A 13,410-nucleotide genomic window follows, 5' to 3' on the forward strand; every position below is an offset into this window, starting at 1 on the left:
GTTGGAGGGGTTGGTGAGTTTTCCTCGTCTCTATCTAGCGGGAGAAAGCATTACATAAAGTAACAATTTCCAAACCACCTTCTTAAAATTCCAGATGAAAATGAAAATGTGCATACATGCACGCGGCATCTCCTCACGAGGCACTAATCTGGCCGTATCCAGATGACGAGCGGACTGCCACTTAACAGGGAGGAGATCCACTTTGATCACATGGCCCCTGGGGCAAACCTATCGCGCTGCCTATTACGCTGCTTCATTTGCATATGTGGGGCTTATGGGAAGGCTGAGATCTAGTGTGAATGTTCTAAACTGCAGCAGGGCTCACTGTTGCTAGAAAGAAATGTCCGGAAGAGAAGAAGACAAACGATCGAGTGCCGCAAGTAGCCTGAGGTAAGTGCACTTGTCACTTTAAGGTCACAAGTTCAATATCACACTCTGGCTAAGTGCATCTTAAAATTAAATATTCTGGCCAAACAACAATACAAGAGTTTCCATTGAACGAGATAGATGCAATTAATCCTTAATATAAGTGGCCAAAAGTGTAGAACTGTGTGAGTATAAATGATGGTGTAAGTCAAAAAAGTGCATGCATGCTCAGTAAACTTTACTTAAATAAACAAAAGGCTTGCTTTAAAAGAGTAAGCAAGTTAGACAAAACCCCGTGTGCTCCTTACATTCTACATCAACAACAACAACAGGTGAATGCTGCTCGTTTTATCCTCCTGCCTACTCAGACTTTTCAATGGAAGCTCCACGCAGGCCTCTTGATCTTTGTTAGCAAGCCAAGGACTGAAAGCACCCAGTGAAGTTATTCGGGTGTAAACAAAAAAACAAGACAAAACAAAAAAACAAAAAATTAAAAAGGCAAACTTCCGCTGTGAAAGTGCTATTTCCTTTTCCTTTGCGTAAACAACATTAACCATCCACTAAAACACGGTGTGGTCTACTTTCTGAGCTCCACTGGGAATTCATTTTATACAAGACCTGCACTTGAGATGAAGCGCCCCCGTTGTACAGAAAAGAAATGCACTATACCAGTTTAAACACTTCCCAGTTTGCAGAGCTAAGTGTTATGCCTCTGCCTGTTGGAAAAGGAAATAACTCTTTTTACTACTTTTTACTAGGAAAAGTTATTGCAGACCATGAACTGGTACATCTTAAAACCTCATTCATCATATACTTTTATGCTTTTGCTGAACTATGCATCGCTGCAACTGGACTAATTTACAAACAAATATAAAAAGTTAATCCATTTTGCTCTCTCACTATAAATTCTGTTGCACTGTGTAGGCTAAGATAATCGCACTTTTATGTGGCAACAAAATTTACATAAAATTAATACAAATGTACTTTTAAGACGAGATACAGATGTGCCAAAAGTGAGTTGAGAAATTAACAGTAAATAAAGGACACCATCTATGGAAAGACACCGGGCCCAATGAAAAGCAATTAGTCAAAATTTACACTGCTGTGAGACGACACAGATGAGGAAAAGAAAAAAGAAGTGGAGTGGAAGAAGTGGAGGGTGTCTTGGGTGCGCAGAAAATCATTTTCCACACTTGGGCTTCAATCTGCGCGAATAATTCTTCAAACTTTTTTAAGTCGGACTTTAAATGGCATTACATATGTAGTGAGGCATGAAAAATTAATACGTTGGAGTCGGGGAAATGTCAAGGGTAATGATCTCCGCTGCAGCTTACCTCCTTAGCTTTCTGTTTCAGTCGAGCTTGCTCTGGGTCTTCTTGCCTGGAGCGACTCTGTGGAGCAAAGGAGGGGGGGGGGACACAGGTTAACAGCTGGTTTAAGGAGCCCACAACCTCTCCGCTACTCATCTGTTGCTGCGGCAGCAAAAATAGTGCAAAATGGGAACAGGATACAGAGGTGTCAAGGACATCGTATCTGAATTCAGAGAACAGCAATGGAGCGCCCCCCGGGGGGCAGTGGCCTTTAAACCCGCTCCAAATCCAGCCCTAAATAAGCCGCTGGAGGGGGATTCTAATCAAAAGAGGTTATTAAAAATTCTGCTCGAGCCAGGACGCACACACGTGCACACACACAAGGGGGAAAGGATGTTGGTGACTATCAGTGGCAGTAGCTGTCTATGTGTCACTGAGAGCCAGTGTGGCTATCCGTTGCTTTGTGTTTGTGTGAGTGTGTGTGTCCCTGGCATAACAACACAGCACTTCTATTTTAATCAGCTGCTAAGATCTGGGTGAATGTATTTGTCCCTGGGAATCCTTCACCACGCAGCCAAATGTACATGTACAGCTGACCACTGCAGGCAACAGAGGCAGATTATGGCACTACACAGTAATTGCGTGTTGTTTGTTAATCTGGAAATAATCTATCCATTTGATTTTTTTCCCTATTAAGATGAGCATAAGTTGATCGACCCTAACGTTTTTGTGCAAACAAAGCTCTCAGTTACTGTCTAACCTGATTTTGGTAGCTCTATAATGTCTTCATTTTATTCCCTGAAACATTGCAAAAGGTTAATCGTGTAGTTCTACATATGTAGAGAACCTGTCATATTTTATTTTTACAATACAGCCTCCATCTCAGTGAAGTGAAAAGCTATCTTACTTTCATCTAATTTCTTCAAACAACAAATCAGTGAGAACATACGCCAGGCCATCCCTATTCCCTCCTTAACATTACCTCCCTTCCTCTCCTTATGTACTCTCTCTGATGGACGGAGACCTGCTCTTCATAGCCTTACTGCTAATTGGCTTTAAATATATCAGGCAGTTCACGTAGTGGTCGGTATCTCAACTAAGACTAATGTGTTTGCCCTCCAGTCGGCCAGAGCATCCCTCAAGACTTGAGTCATATTGTAAATGGCTGGCATAGCAGAGGGTAAAGCTTGTTGTGAAGGAAGGAGGAGGGGGTGGAAAGGATTATTTCAGTGCGTTTCTTATTCAAGAGGTCAAATTAGCGGGCGCTCGAGCAGCAAAGAGGCAGGCAGGGAGGTGGGTGGAGGATAGGAGGGGTAGGTACAGATGGACTGTTTACAAAGGGCAGTGGTGCCACTGGCATGCTTTACATCTCCTCTGTCAGCTGCCCTGGTTTCCCCACTTACAGGAGTGAACAGAGTCGAGAAGGGAAAAGAGGACTGCGTACTAAATGCTGACAAGCTTTGTTGGTTTTGTGTAATTGAGTGTACTGTGCTTAAAAAATGCAGTGTAGTATAGTATACAAACAGTCTGGGAATGTATTCTGGAGCTTTTTTGCAATGTTGAAATTTCATTTTGTTGCCAAAAATGAATTATGAGGACAATCAGAGGGTTATTTTTCTTTGATTAAGCTCTGGGTTCTATGTGGAAACAGCAAAGTTAACATATTCTCCCAAATATTTAGAGTGAAACTTGTCATACTTCTTTAAGTTACCGCTGATAGTATTTATAAATCTGATCAATCTTATTTCCTTTACAAATTACAGGCAAAAAATAATAATATCCACCAACAAACCGCCGGCATCAAGCTTCACCGTAAATCTTTCTTTTTATGAAACTTTAAGTCAATAAATGGCTCACTTATGCAATATAAGAACATAACATTATGAATTATTGAGAGTTTTAACATATTCAGCGATCTATATCTCTCAAATGAAGGATGAACATGAAATACTATGTATAAAGAAGCTCCTTTTTAGTTTAGTGAACTGAGCCAAAAACATAACATTTAAAGTGAAACAGTTATTAGAGGAAGTCAGAAAAATCGAACCAAAAATTCAAGTTAAATCATCAGCCACTCCCTAACAGTATGTAAGTGTTTTAGGATGGATTTTTCCTGCTTTCCCTTAAATCAGTCTGTTATATTGGCTGCAGAGTATCAAAGCAAGTGTACCATAAAACAGATGTGATACCTATAAAGCTGTAAAGGGAAAAAAAGCAGGAAAAGTAAAACGAATACATGATTAAATAATAGAGAAAGTACTACAATATTATCAAGCACTGTTTGTGTAGTATATCGTTCAATTTTCTTTCCAAACTTCTCCTTGAACTGAAACGCCATGGCAACAAGAGCCAAAAAGCCACAGACGTGGCTCTGAGGTGAAGTCAGACTTTCCTCAACGAAGCTCAGGCAATCCAAACAGCCCCGAGGTAAGCCCTTCTAACAGAACTTGGCTACATTTGCAAAAGTTCTTCAATAATCCTGTTAATAAAGAGAGCTTTCCAAAGAAAAAAAAATGATTACAGTGCTCAACCATGTAGAACTGTGACATGACAAAGAGGATCCTAAAGCTGCACTTTTTCTTTTTTAAACAACCAACTTTACAGTTTAGTTTCCTGCTGAGGCAATGTCTTTTTTTTCCATCTTAAAAAAAACAGAAAACAAAAAAAAAACAGATAGGTCATGGGGTTTGGTGGCCCTGTTCATCAACTAGAGGATTTTCTAATATCCTGCATGGCAGGACTAGAGCGTAATAATGCAATTAAGACAGTGAGGTGTGCTGCAATGAGAATCTTTACTGTGGGACATTGGCTCCATTCAAAATTAATTAAATTAACCTAGCTTCTGCTAATGTTACACTGCAGGGCATTTTCATTTGCAAAAGATTCTCTTTCTTTTTCTGGTCAGTGGTGATCTTCTTTTACTGAGAGACAAATGTCTTTACATGCACAAAGCTGAGATCAGAATACTGGCCATGTGTCAGTGCTACTAGCACCCCATTAGTTTTGATCATTTTTTTAAGGCTAGGGCAAGTAGTCCTGTTCTAAATGTCCTGTGCTACAATGTTTAACTGGACGAAAGTAACCTTCAATCTGGAACAATTTTAAAGAACAGAGAATTAGGTGTCTAACTATTGTCCAGTTTCACATTTCACCACCTTTTAGGCTTATGCATCATTTTTGTTTGCTTGTTTATAAAGGAGATCATAATCAAAATAAAACTCCGTTATTGTATTTCCACCTTTACCTCAAGGATCTTTAATTATTACGGCTTTAAAAGGGAAGGCAAGCTTTAAAAAGGGAGTAACCGCTCCAGATGACTAACTAGCATAAGCAGGATAAGCACATGGCTAATTGTCATATCATTACATAACGCACAGTAACAAGCGAATTCGCAAACTGCAGTTTATAAAATGCCGTCTTAACTAAAAAAGAAAATTTATAAACCAGCACGTATTTATTAGGTGTACTTTATCACAAAGATTGGCTAACATACCAGTTAGTTCCTTGGTACCAGCTGAGCATCATTTAAATGGGACAGCCTACCTGAGTATTGCTGACCATTGCTGAGATAAGATAATGTGCTATGTCACAGAGACAAAAAGGTTAAGTTCACTGTACTCAAATGGCTTCTACAATCACCAGATGCACCAATCCAACAGAGCCCCTTTGGGATATAGTAGAACAGGACATTCGCATCATATTCAATGACAAATCAACTGTGTAGTGCTGTCACGTCAATACGGACAAAATCTGAGCAATGTTTACAGCACCTTGGTGAATCTTCGCCACAGAGAATTAAGGTGGTTCTGAATGCAAAAAAGGATCCAACCCTGTCCTAGCAAAGTGTACCTCATCTGTCATCTGATGAAAAAACGTTTTGTTTTGTTTTTTCAATTGACTACACATGGAGCAAAAGGTTTTTGCTATTACACACTGAAAGTAAATCATTATTTTTAAGGTTTGTAGGTTAATATTAAATATGGATCACGCTTCGTTTTAGATGTTTGTGTAATAGCTAAGATAAAGTGTACTCTACTTGCAAAACCCAACAAACCTATCAGCTAATTCTTTGATGATCTCCACCAATATATTATAGCTGCTATTGTTTTGTGAGTCTGTCCATGTGTGTGCATAATCAAGGTAAAGGCCTGGAAAAAATACTGCAGCGGGAAGTAGCTCAAAGGCAGTTCTGAGTTTTTTTGGCAGATGTTTATGGAGACGGGCGACAAATTAAGGGAAAAAAACAAAACAACAATAACACTGAGTCTTAGAAAGCTTTTGGGAGAAGTGCTGCCAGAACAGCTTTAACTCACCTTGGCAATGATTGCACAAATCTCCTGAACTTCTACAAAAGGGATGGAACATCACTACTCAAATGGTTATTTAAGTTTTGATGATGGTGCTGATATTGTTCCAGAATCTCCTACAGGTATTCAGTCGGGTTACGCTGTGCTGACTGTTACAACCATACTATGTTATTCCCATTATTTTCACACTCAAGCCTTTAAGTAACTCCTTGAAAAGTATAGATAGGTTAGGTTTTTGCTCTTACTATGAACCATGTAAAGTTTGCTGCAATAGGTGTAAGGCTGCTGGGGGATTCCCATGATGCATTGAGTATTTCTTCTTCAGTTACTTTTCTCACTCACTATCTGTTAATAGACCTCTCTGCATTGAATCATATTTGTTATTAATCTCTGACTCTCTTCCACAGGATGTCTTTTATCCTGTCTTCCTCCTCTCACCCCAACTGGTCGTGGCAGATGGCCCCGCCCCTCACTGAGCCTGGTTCTGCCGGAGGCTTCTTCCTGTTAAAAGCGAATTTTTCTTTCCCACTGTCGCCAAAGCGGTTGCTCATAGGGGGTCATATGATTGTTGGGGTTTCTCTGTATTATTGCAGGGTCTACCTGACAATATACAGCACCTTGAGGCGACTGTTGTTGTGATTTGGCGCTGTATAAATAAAACTGAATTGAATTGAATTAAGACCACTCCCTGGATTAACAGAGCACTATCCACCCTTCCTAACATACACTGTGTAGTAAGATTGGAACAGCTGTATAGGTGCTTCTGGCTTCAGATACATTGTAGCTGCTGCAAGGAAACGGCGAGAGAAAGCGATGTGTGATCCAGCCTATTGTAAATAGGACAGTTGATGTATAGCTTAAGGTAAACTGAGGTAATTTTGCCTCGTTCAATTTTTTCTTCTTCCATTTTTTATAAATCTTTCAGGCTATTTTTTATATTTCAATTTCATTTTATTTAGTTGTCTCAAGGCGCTTCCTATAAAAAGGTAAATAAAAAATGTTACATTATCGTTAGGGCAAAATGTGCCCACTATATTACAGTCCCTGAACCCTGAACCCCTCACTGTAGGGGTCAAATGTTCAGGTTTTCCCTTAATTTGTCACTTACTTGTCTACAAACAGAATTTCTCAAAATCTTATATTATTTTTTACATGAGATCAAAATGAATTAAGTTTGAAGATATTTGAGGTCTGACCCATGACTACTGAGCACCAGTGGGTAAGACTAGATATTACTAAAGAACAGTCTTTAATTTCTAATGCTATCTTATTCCAAACAAACCCCAAAATGATTAACTTCTTGCACATCATTAGAAAAACATTTGGATGATCTGATCTGACTTGCTGTTTATTTTTTGAAAACAGCTCAGGTGATACAGATTGCACCTGAGCTGTCAGGACTTGTGATAGAAGGATGTTTTACAGGTAATACATGCTGCGGATAAGTGTGTTTGTTAGCTTCATAGTGCATGCGGGTTGTGTAAGGTTTTTCCCCTCCTTGCTGTGTCCGGGGAGGAAGAGCCAGGACAGAGGAGCCCTTAGGCCAGGAGCCTGGGAGGACAAAGGGAGGTCACTTCATCCACTGGTGTCACACTCTAATTCATCTGTCAGGGCCTGCACACGAGCAACATGCTCACACATGCACACAACGGTACACAAGTTCACACTGTTGCACAGGGACATAACTTTCACACACAAACACACACACACACAACAGGATGATAAGGCGACAGTAACTTACTTTAGCGGCTTTCAAAAGGATCTCTCTCTCCTGCTCATCCTTCCGCTGCTTCTCGATTCTCTCCAGCTGCTCAAAGAAGCGAAGCTGAGAGCGAACGTCTGCAGACTGCTCGTAGCACTCATCGTCCTGACAAGCAGATAGAGATAATTACTGTTTCAATGGTAATAGTTGAACAAGTCCCACTCAGCAGCTACTTCTAAGGCTTTAGCCACGTACTTCAAAACTCTGGGTTGCCTTCAGTTCAGATATTTCAAACTGAAAATAAGGTCAAGATGGTTGTGATATTAATAAGAAAACAGAATATTTCAAATGTAAGACACTTAGAAGACTCTTCCTCGCTGTTAATGATTTGTTTACTTCATGATTTACATTTGAGGTTAGTCTTCTCACGTGTCTGCTAGTGTACATCTATATTCCCTGGGCAGCACATTTAATACTACACAGTTAGGTATGTAGGTATTTGGACAGTTACACAGTTTTCCAGTTTTCTACCACCTCAGTGTATTTTAAATCAATCAATATGTGATTGAATTACAGACCATCATCTTTAATTGGAGGGGTTTAACAAAACTATCACATTAACCATTTAGGACTTAAAGCATTTTTAAGCACTCAAAAGTAAATGGACATGGTAACATTATTTTAAATATATGAACTGTTTTCAATACTTGGATGAAAATCCTCTGCAGTCACTGACTGCCTGCAGGCTAGAACTCATGGACATCACCAAATGCTGGGTCTCTTCCCTTGGCATGCTCTCCTTGGCCTTTCCTGTAACCACCTTCAGTTGCTGTTTGCTTGTTTCTCTCTCGGCATACAATTTTGCCTTCAGAAAATGAATTTCAACTCTCAATTGGGTTGAGATGAGGTAACTGAGTTGGCCATCGAAGAATATCCCATCTGCTTTTGCAGTATACTTTGGGCTATTATTCATTCGTATTGTAAAGAGCTGCCCGATCAGTTTTGCAGCATTTTGTAGAATCTCAGCAGACTAAAGCCTTGTGCACTTGAATCCTAATAGTAGCCATACATGCCCAAGCCATAACACTGACTCCACCCTTTTTGATAGAGAATATGGTATGCTTGGGATAATGCTTCTCCATACTTTTCTCTTCCCATCATTCTGGTACAAGTTAGTCTAGGTTTCATCTGGTTTCGACTTGGTTAGATGATTTGAAGTTACTGAGCTGGCCAGTACATTCACGTTTTCTGAGAAAGTACCAGGTTGTTTATTTGGTCACTCCTAAGGTTTTTGACATCTCTCTTCACTTACGCTGATATCTATCTGGACCTCATATTAAGAGTTCCAGTGAAAATATACCTTCTGCAAGTTCAACACTCGGAATCAACTGCAGATGTTTTATCTGCTTAAGCTGTCATGCAATAATGAGGGAACAGTCCTCAACAGGCTGTGGACTGTTGTTATGCAGTGTCACGCCTTTTTCAATATGTCATATCATTACTAATTACCTTAAAAACACTGATTTTGATTTAATGGTGTAAAAAAATCCACCTAATTTTCTAATCCTTTTCCCCTAAACAGATAGGATATTTATCCAGCGCAGTGACTAACTGTAGTTCCAGATTAACTAAATCTTCTTAAACTATTGTATTAAAAAATTACAGTAGATTGCTATGACCATACAAATCTATATTTAAAATCAATTATTTGTTGAGAAGCAACCATAATTCCTTCAGCATTTTTTGGTTAAACAATGAAAAGAAACTTTAAAACACAAGTCAACTGGAACACCACCAGTCTGAACACATCAACAAACTTTTTCTATTTACAGACATTGCTTCTCTTTACCAATGTCACATCACTTCCCACTTGGGAGATAGAAAGGCAAGAGTAAAAACAACTTTTTTAGGCCATCAAAAGTTAATAGGATAATTGCTTATTTCTCATGTTTCTGTGTGACTGCATGTGTCTCATGCATCTCTGTTCTTGCTTGCACTTGATTTCTATATCACTCTCTTCTGTGTATTTCCATGAGTGGATGAGAGACGCCGAGCGGCACAGAGCACAAAGACACATCAGAGGAGACTCATCACCAGCCCCCTTCCACTCTCCCGCCCCCCTTTTCCTTCTCTCTCTCTCATCCAGCTTCCCTCCTCTTTGTTGCAGCGCTGAGCCTGCACTCTTGCCGTACCTCCCGCCGCCGCTCCTGCCGAAGCCCGGCTGCACTTTAAGGCCGCTTTGTCTTTCGGTCTTTTCTCTCTCTCTCTCTTTTTTTCGCTGATGTCAACAGAGCTGGGCTCACAGTGCTTCATGCCTCCTTCACACACACCTCATTTACAAAACCACAAAAAAGGCAAAGAACGAATGGAAAGAAGAATCACAAAACAAGACGGGGACAGCAGTAGCAATGCTCTTCCTCGCTCCTCCTCATCCTCCCGTCTTGGCATCAAGAAAAACACATTTTCAAAAGTTTCTCCCCCCCGACACACCCCCATTTCTCATAACGATGCAAAGATATAGCCTTCCAGCAGAGATGAATTTGTGCTTTAATGTTTACCAATTAAATGTGGTTATATAGTTATATTTAAGGGCTACAAGAAGTAAAGTCACCAATAATAACAAAAGTATGCAGCTGTAGGTAGACGGGCACTTACAAGTTCTTTTATAAGTTTTGACTGGCTGAAAACTCTGAGCTCTGGCGCTTTGTATTAACTTAAAGGTAAATAAGAGTTCTGACATTAACTTTTACGTGTTTATAGTTCCATTTTTGTCTGTGAGTTAACAAGTAAACGGGAAAAAATGCATATGTGCATATGCCAGTGTGTATTTACATGACTGTTGAAGCATACAAATGCCTTCATATCCATGGCAGTTTAGTTTTGCATGTTTGCTACAATATCCCCATGGATTTTATTCCCTATCTTGAGTGTTTTGTGTATTTCTAAGTACGGTGACAGTCTAGCTAGGATTCATTTAGTACCATTGGTGGCCCTTTGTAACACTGTATGCAGCCCCTGAACAGAAGAAGGAAAAAATTGTTGACTGAACCTTTCATTCATCAACAGTTTATGTCATATCATGATAAAGTGGTGCCAAAAAAAACTACAGCAGCATTTCTCTTTAATTTCAGCTCTTGTGTTCTGCCCATAAAAGCAGCTTACGATGTATAAACAACGCAGGTTCAAGAAACCTGTCTGTCCTCTCAGTGATGGCTGAAAAGACTATAAACCAGAACAAACATGACAATTACCTTATACACTCAACAAAAATATAAACGCAACACCTTTGTTACTGCTCCCATTCCCCATGGGATGGACGTAGAGACCTAAAATTCATTCCAGATACACAATATAACCATCCCTCCCAAACAGTGGTCACAAATCAGTCCAAATGTGTGGTAGTGGGCACATCTGCTATATTGAGATAATCCATCCCACCTCACAGGTGTGCCACATCAGGATGCTGATCTGACATCATGAGTAGTGCACAGGTGTACCTCAGACTGCCCACAACAAAAGGCCACCCTGGAATGTGCAGTTTTGTCTCACAGCAAAATGCCACAGATGCCACAAGCAATGAGGGAGCGTGCAATTGGCATGCTGACAGCAGGAATGTCAACCAGATCTGTCGCCCGTGCATTGAATGTTCATTTCTCAACCATAAGCCGTCTCCACAGGGGTTTCAGAGAATATGGCAGCACATCCAACCGGCCTCACAACCGCAGACCTCGTGTAACCACACCAGCCCAGGACCTCCACATCCAGCAGGTTCACCTCCAAGATCGTCTGAGACCAGCCACCCAGACAGCTGCTGGAACAATTGGTTTGCACAACCAAACAATTTCTGCACAAACTGTCAGAAACCGTCTCAGGGACGCTCAACTGCATGCCCGTCGTCCTCATCGGGGTCTTGACCTGACTCCAGCTCGTCGCCGTAACAGACTTGTGTGGGAAAATGCTCACATTCGATGGCGTCTGGCACGTTGGAGAGGTGTGCGCTTCACAGATGAATCATGGTTCACATTGTTCAGGGCAGATGGCAGCTGAGAATGTCCCAGTTCTTGCATGGCCAGCATACTCACCGGACATGTCACCCATTGAGCATGTTCGGGATGTGCTTGACCGGCGTATACGACAGCGTGTACCAGTTCCCACGAATATCCAACAACCTCGCACAGCCATTGAAGTGGAGTGGACCAACATTCCACAGGCCACAATTGACAATCTGATAGACTCCATGCGACGATGTGTTGCACTGCATGAGGCAAATGGTGGTCACACCAGATACTGACCGGTTCTGGGTCCCCAGACCCCCAATAGCGCAAAAAACTGCACATTCCAGGGTGGCCTTTTGTTGTGGGCAGTCTGAGGTACACCTGTGCACTACTCATGATGTCAGATCAGCATCCTGATGTGGCACACCTGTGAGGTGGGATGGATTATCTCAATATAGCAGATGTGCCCACTACCACACATTTGGACTGATTTGTGACCACTGTTTGGGAGGGATGGTTATATTGTGTATCTGGAATGAATTTTAGGTCTCTACATCCATCCCATGGGGAATGGGAGCAGTAACAAAAGTGTTGCGTTTATATTTTTGTTGAGTGTATAAACCACCATACTCTGATTACACATTACAATCTCAAACTATACGTTTGATGTGTTTTTTTCTCTGCTGCCCTTAATCATATGGTAGCTACCTAATAGGGGTGCAACGATACACAAAATTCACGGTTCGGTTCGATACTTTGGTGTCACGGTTCAATATTTTTTCAATACAAAACAAATGTTCATGCCTTTTTAATTTGTCATTTATTAAAATTATAAATACCGTATTTTCACGACCATAAGGCGCACTTAAAAGTCTTAGATTTTCTTCAAAAAGTGCGGCGCGCCCTATAGCGCGGTGCGCCCTATGTGTTGTAAGGAGGACGTAGTAGAGAACACCATGAGAACGTTAAAGGGTGAAGTGTGGGCGTTGATCGTATATACCGGGACAATCGCACATACCTGTATAAAAGAACAGGTATGTGCATTATGCAGGACATCGTTGTTTTAACAACCCTGAAAATGGCAAAGAGACACGCTTACGAAGCACAGTTTAAACTGAAGGCCATCAGCTACGCGGAGGAACATGGAAATCGAGCAGCGGCGAGAGAATTTAAGATTAACGAATCGATGGTTCGCAAATGGAGGAAGCTGGAAAACAAGCTCCGGCAGGTCAAGAAAACGCAGCTGAGTTTCCGCGGACATAAGGCGAGGTGGCCCGAGTTGGAGGAAAGACTCGAGCGGTGGATCATCGAGCAAAGAGCGAGCGGGAGAAGCGTTTCGACGGTCACCATTCGGCTAAAAGCAGTTTCACTAGCTGAAGAGATGAACATTGAACATTTCCAAGGAGGTCCGTCTTGGTGCTTTCGTTTTATGAAACGGTCCCATTTTTCCACCCGGACCAGGACTACGGTAGTGCAGCAACTTCCAGCGGATTACGGTATAAGGAAAAGCTGGCCATCTTCCGCTCCTACTGCAGCAAACACATCGGCGACAAAAACATCCAGCCCAGCCACATCACAAACATGGACGAGGTCCCGCTCACTTTTGACATCCCGGTGAGTCACACTGTGGAGAAGAAGGGGACCAGCACGGTAGCGATACGCACAACGGGGTATGAAAAGTCTTCTTTTACTGTTGTGCTTGGCTGCCATGCTAATGGACAGAAACTGCC

General features: G+C 41.3%; 1 protein-coding gene across 3 annotated transcripts in view; it reads right to left on the reverse strand.

The window, feature by feature from the left end:
* The window catches only part of LOC146582888 (transcription initiation factor TFIID subunit 4), a 107,372-nt gene that overhangs the window by 46,641 nt on the left and 47,321 nt on the right, over positions 1–13,410 (reverse strand). For all 3 annotated transcript variants that reach the window (XM_085249200.1, XM_085249125.1, XM_085249042.1), the window contains 2 exons: positions 7,725–7,850; positions 1,701–1,757 (listed from right to left, as the gene is read on the reverse strand). In XM_085249200.1, the coding sequence (XP_085105326.1) occupies positions 1,701–1,757; positions 7,725–7,850 (183 nt within the window). The remainder of the gene's footprint in view (positions 1–1,700; positions 1,758–7,724; positions 7,851–13,410) is intronic.

The sequence above is a fragment of the Mchenga conophoros genome, linkage group LG1, assembly GCF_057382185.1.
Source record: "Mchenga conophoros isolate Kocher_MC1m ecotype Shallow Benthic linkage group LG1, M_conophoros_male_GT1.1, whole genome shotgun sequence".
NCBI lineage: Eukaryota > Metazoa > Chordata > Actinopteri > Cichliformes > Cichlidae > Mchenga > Mchenga conophoros.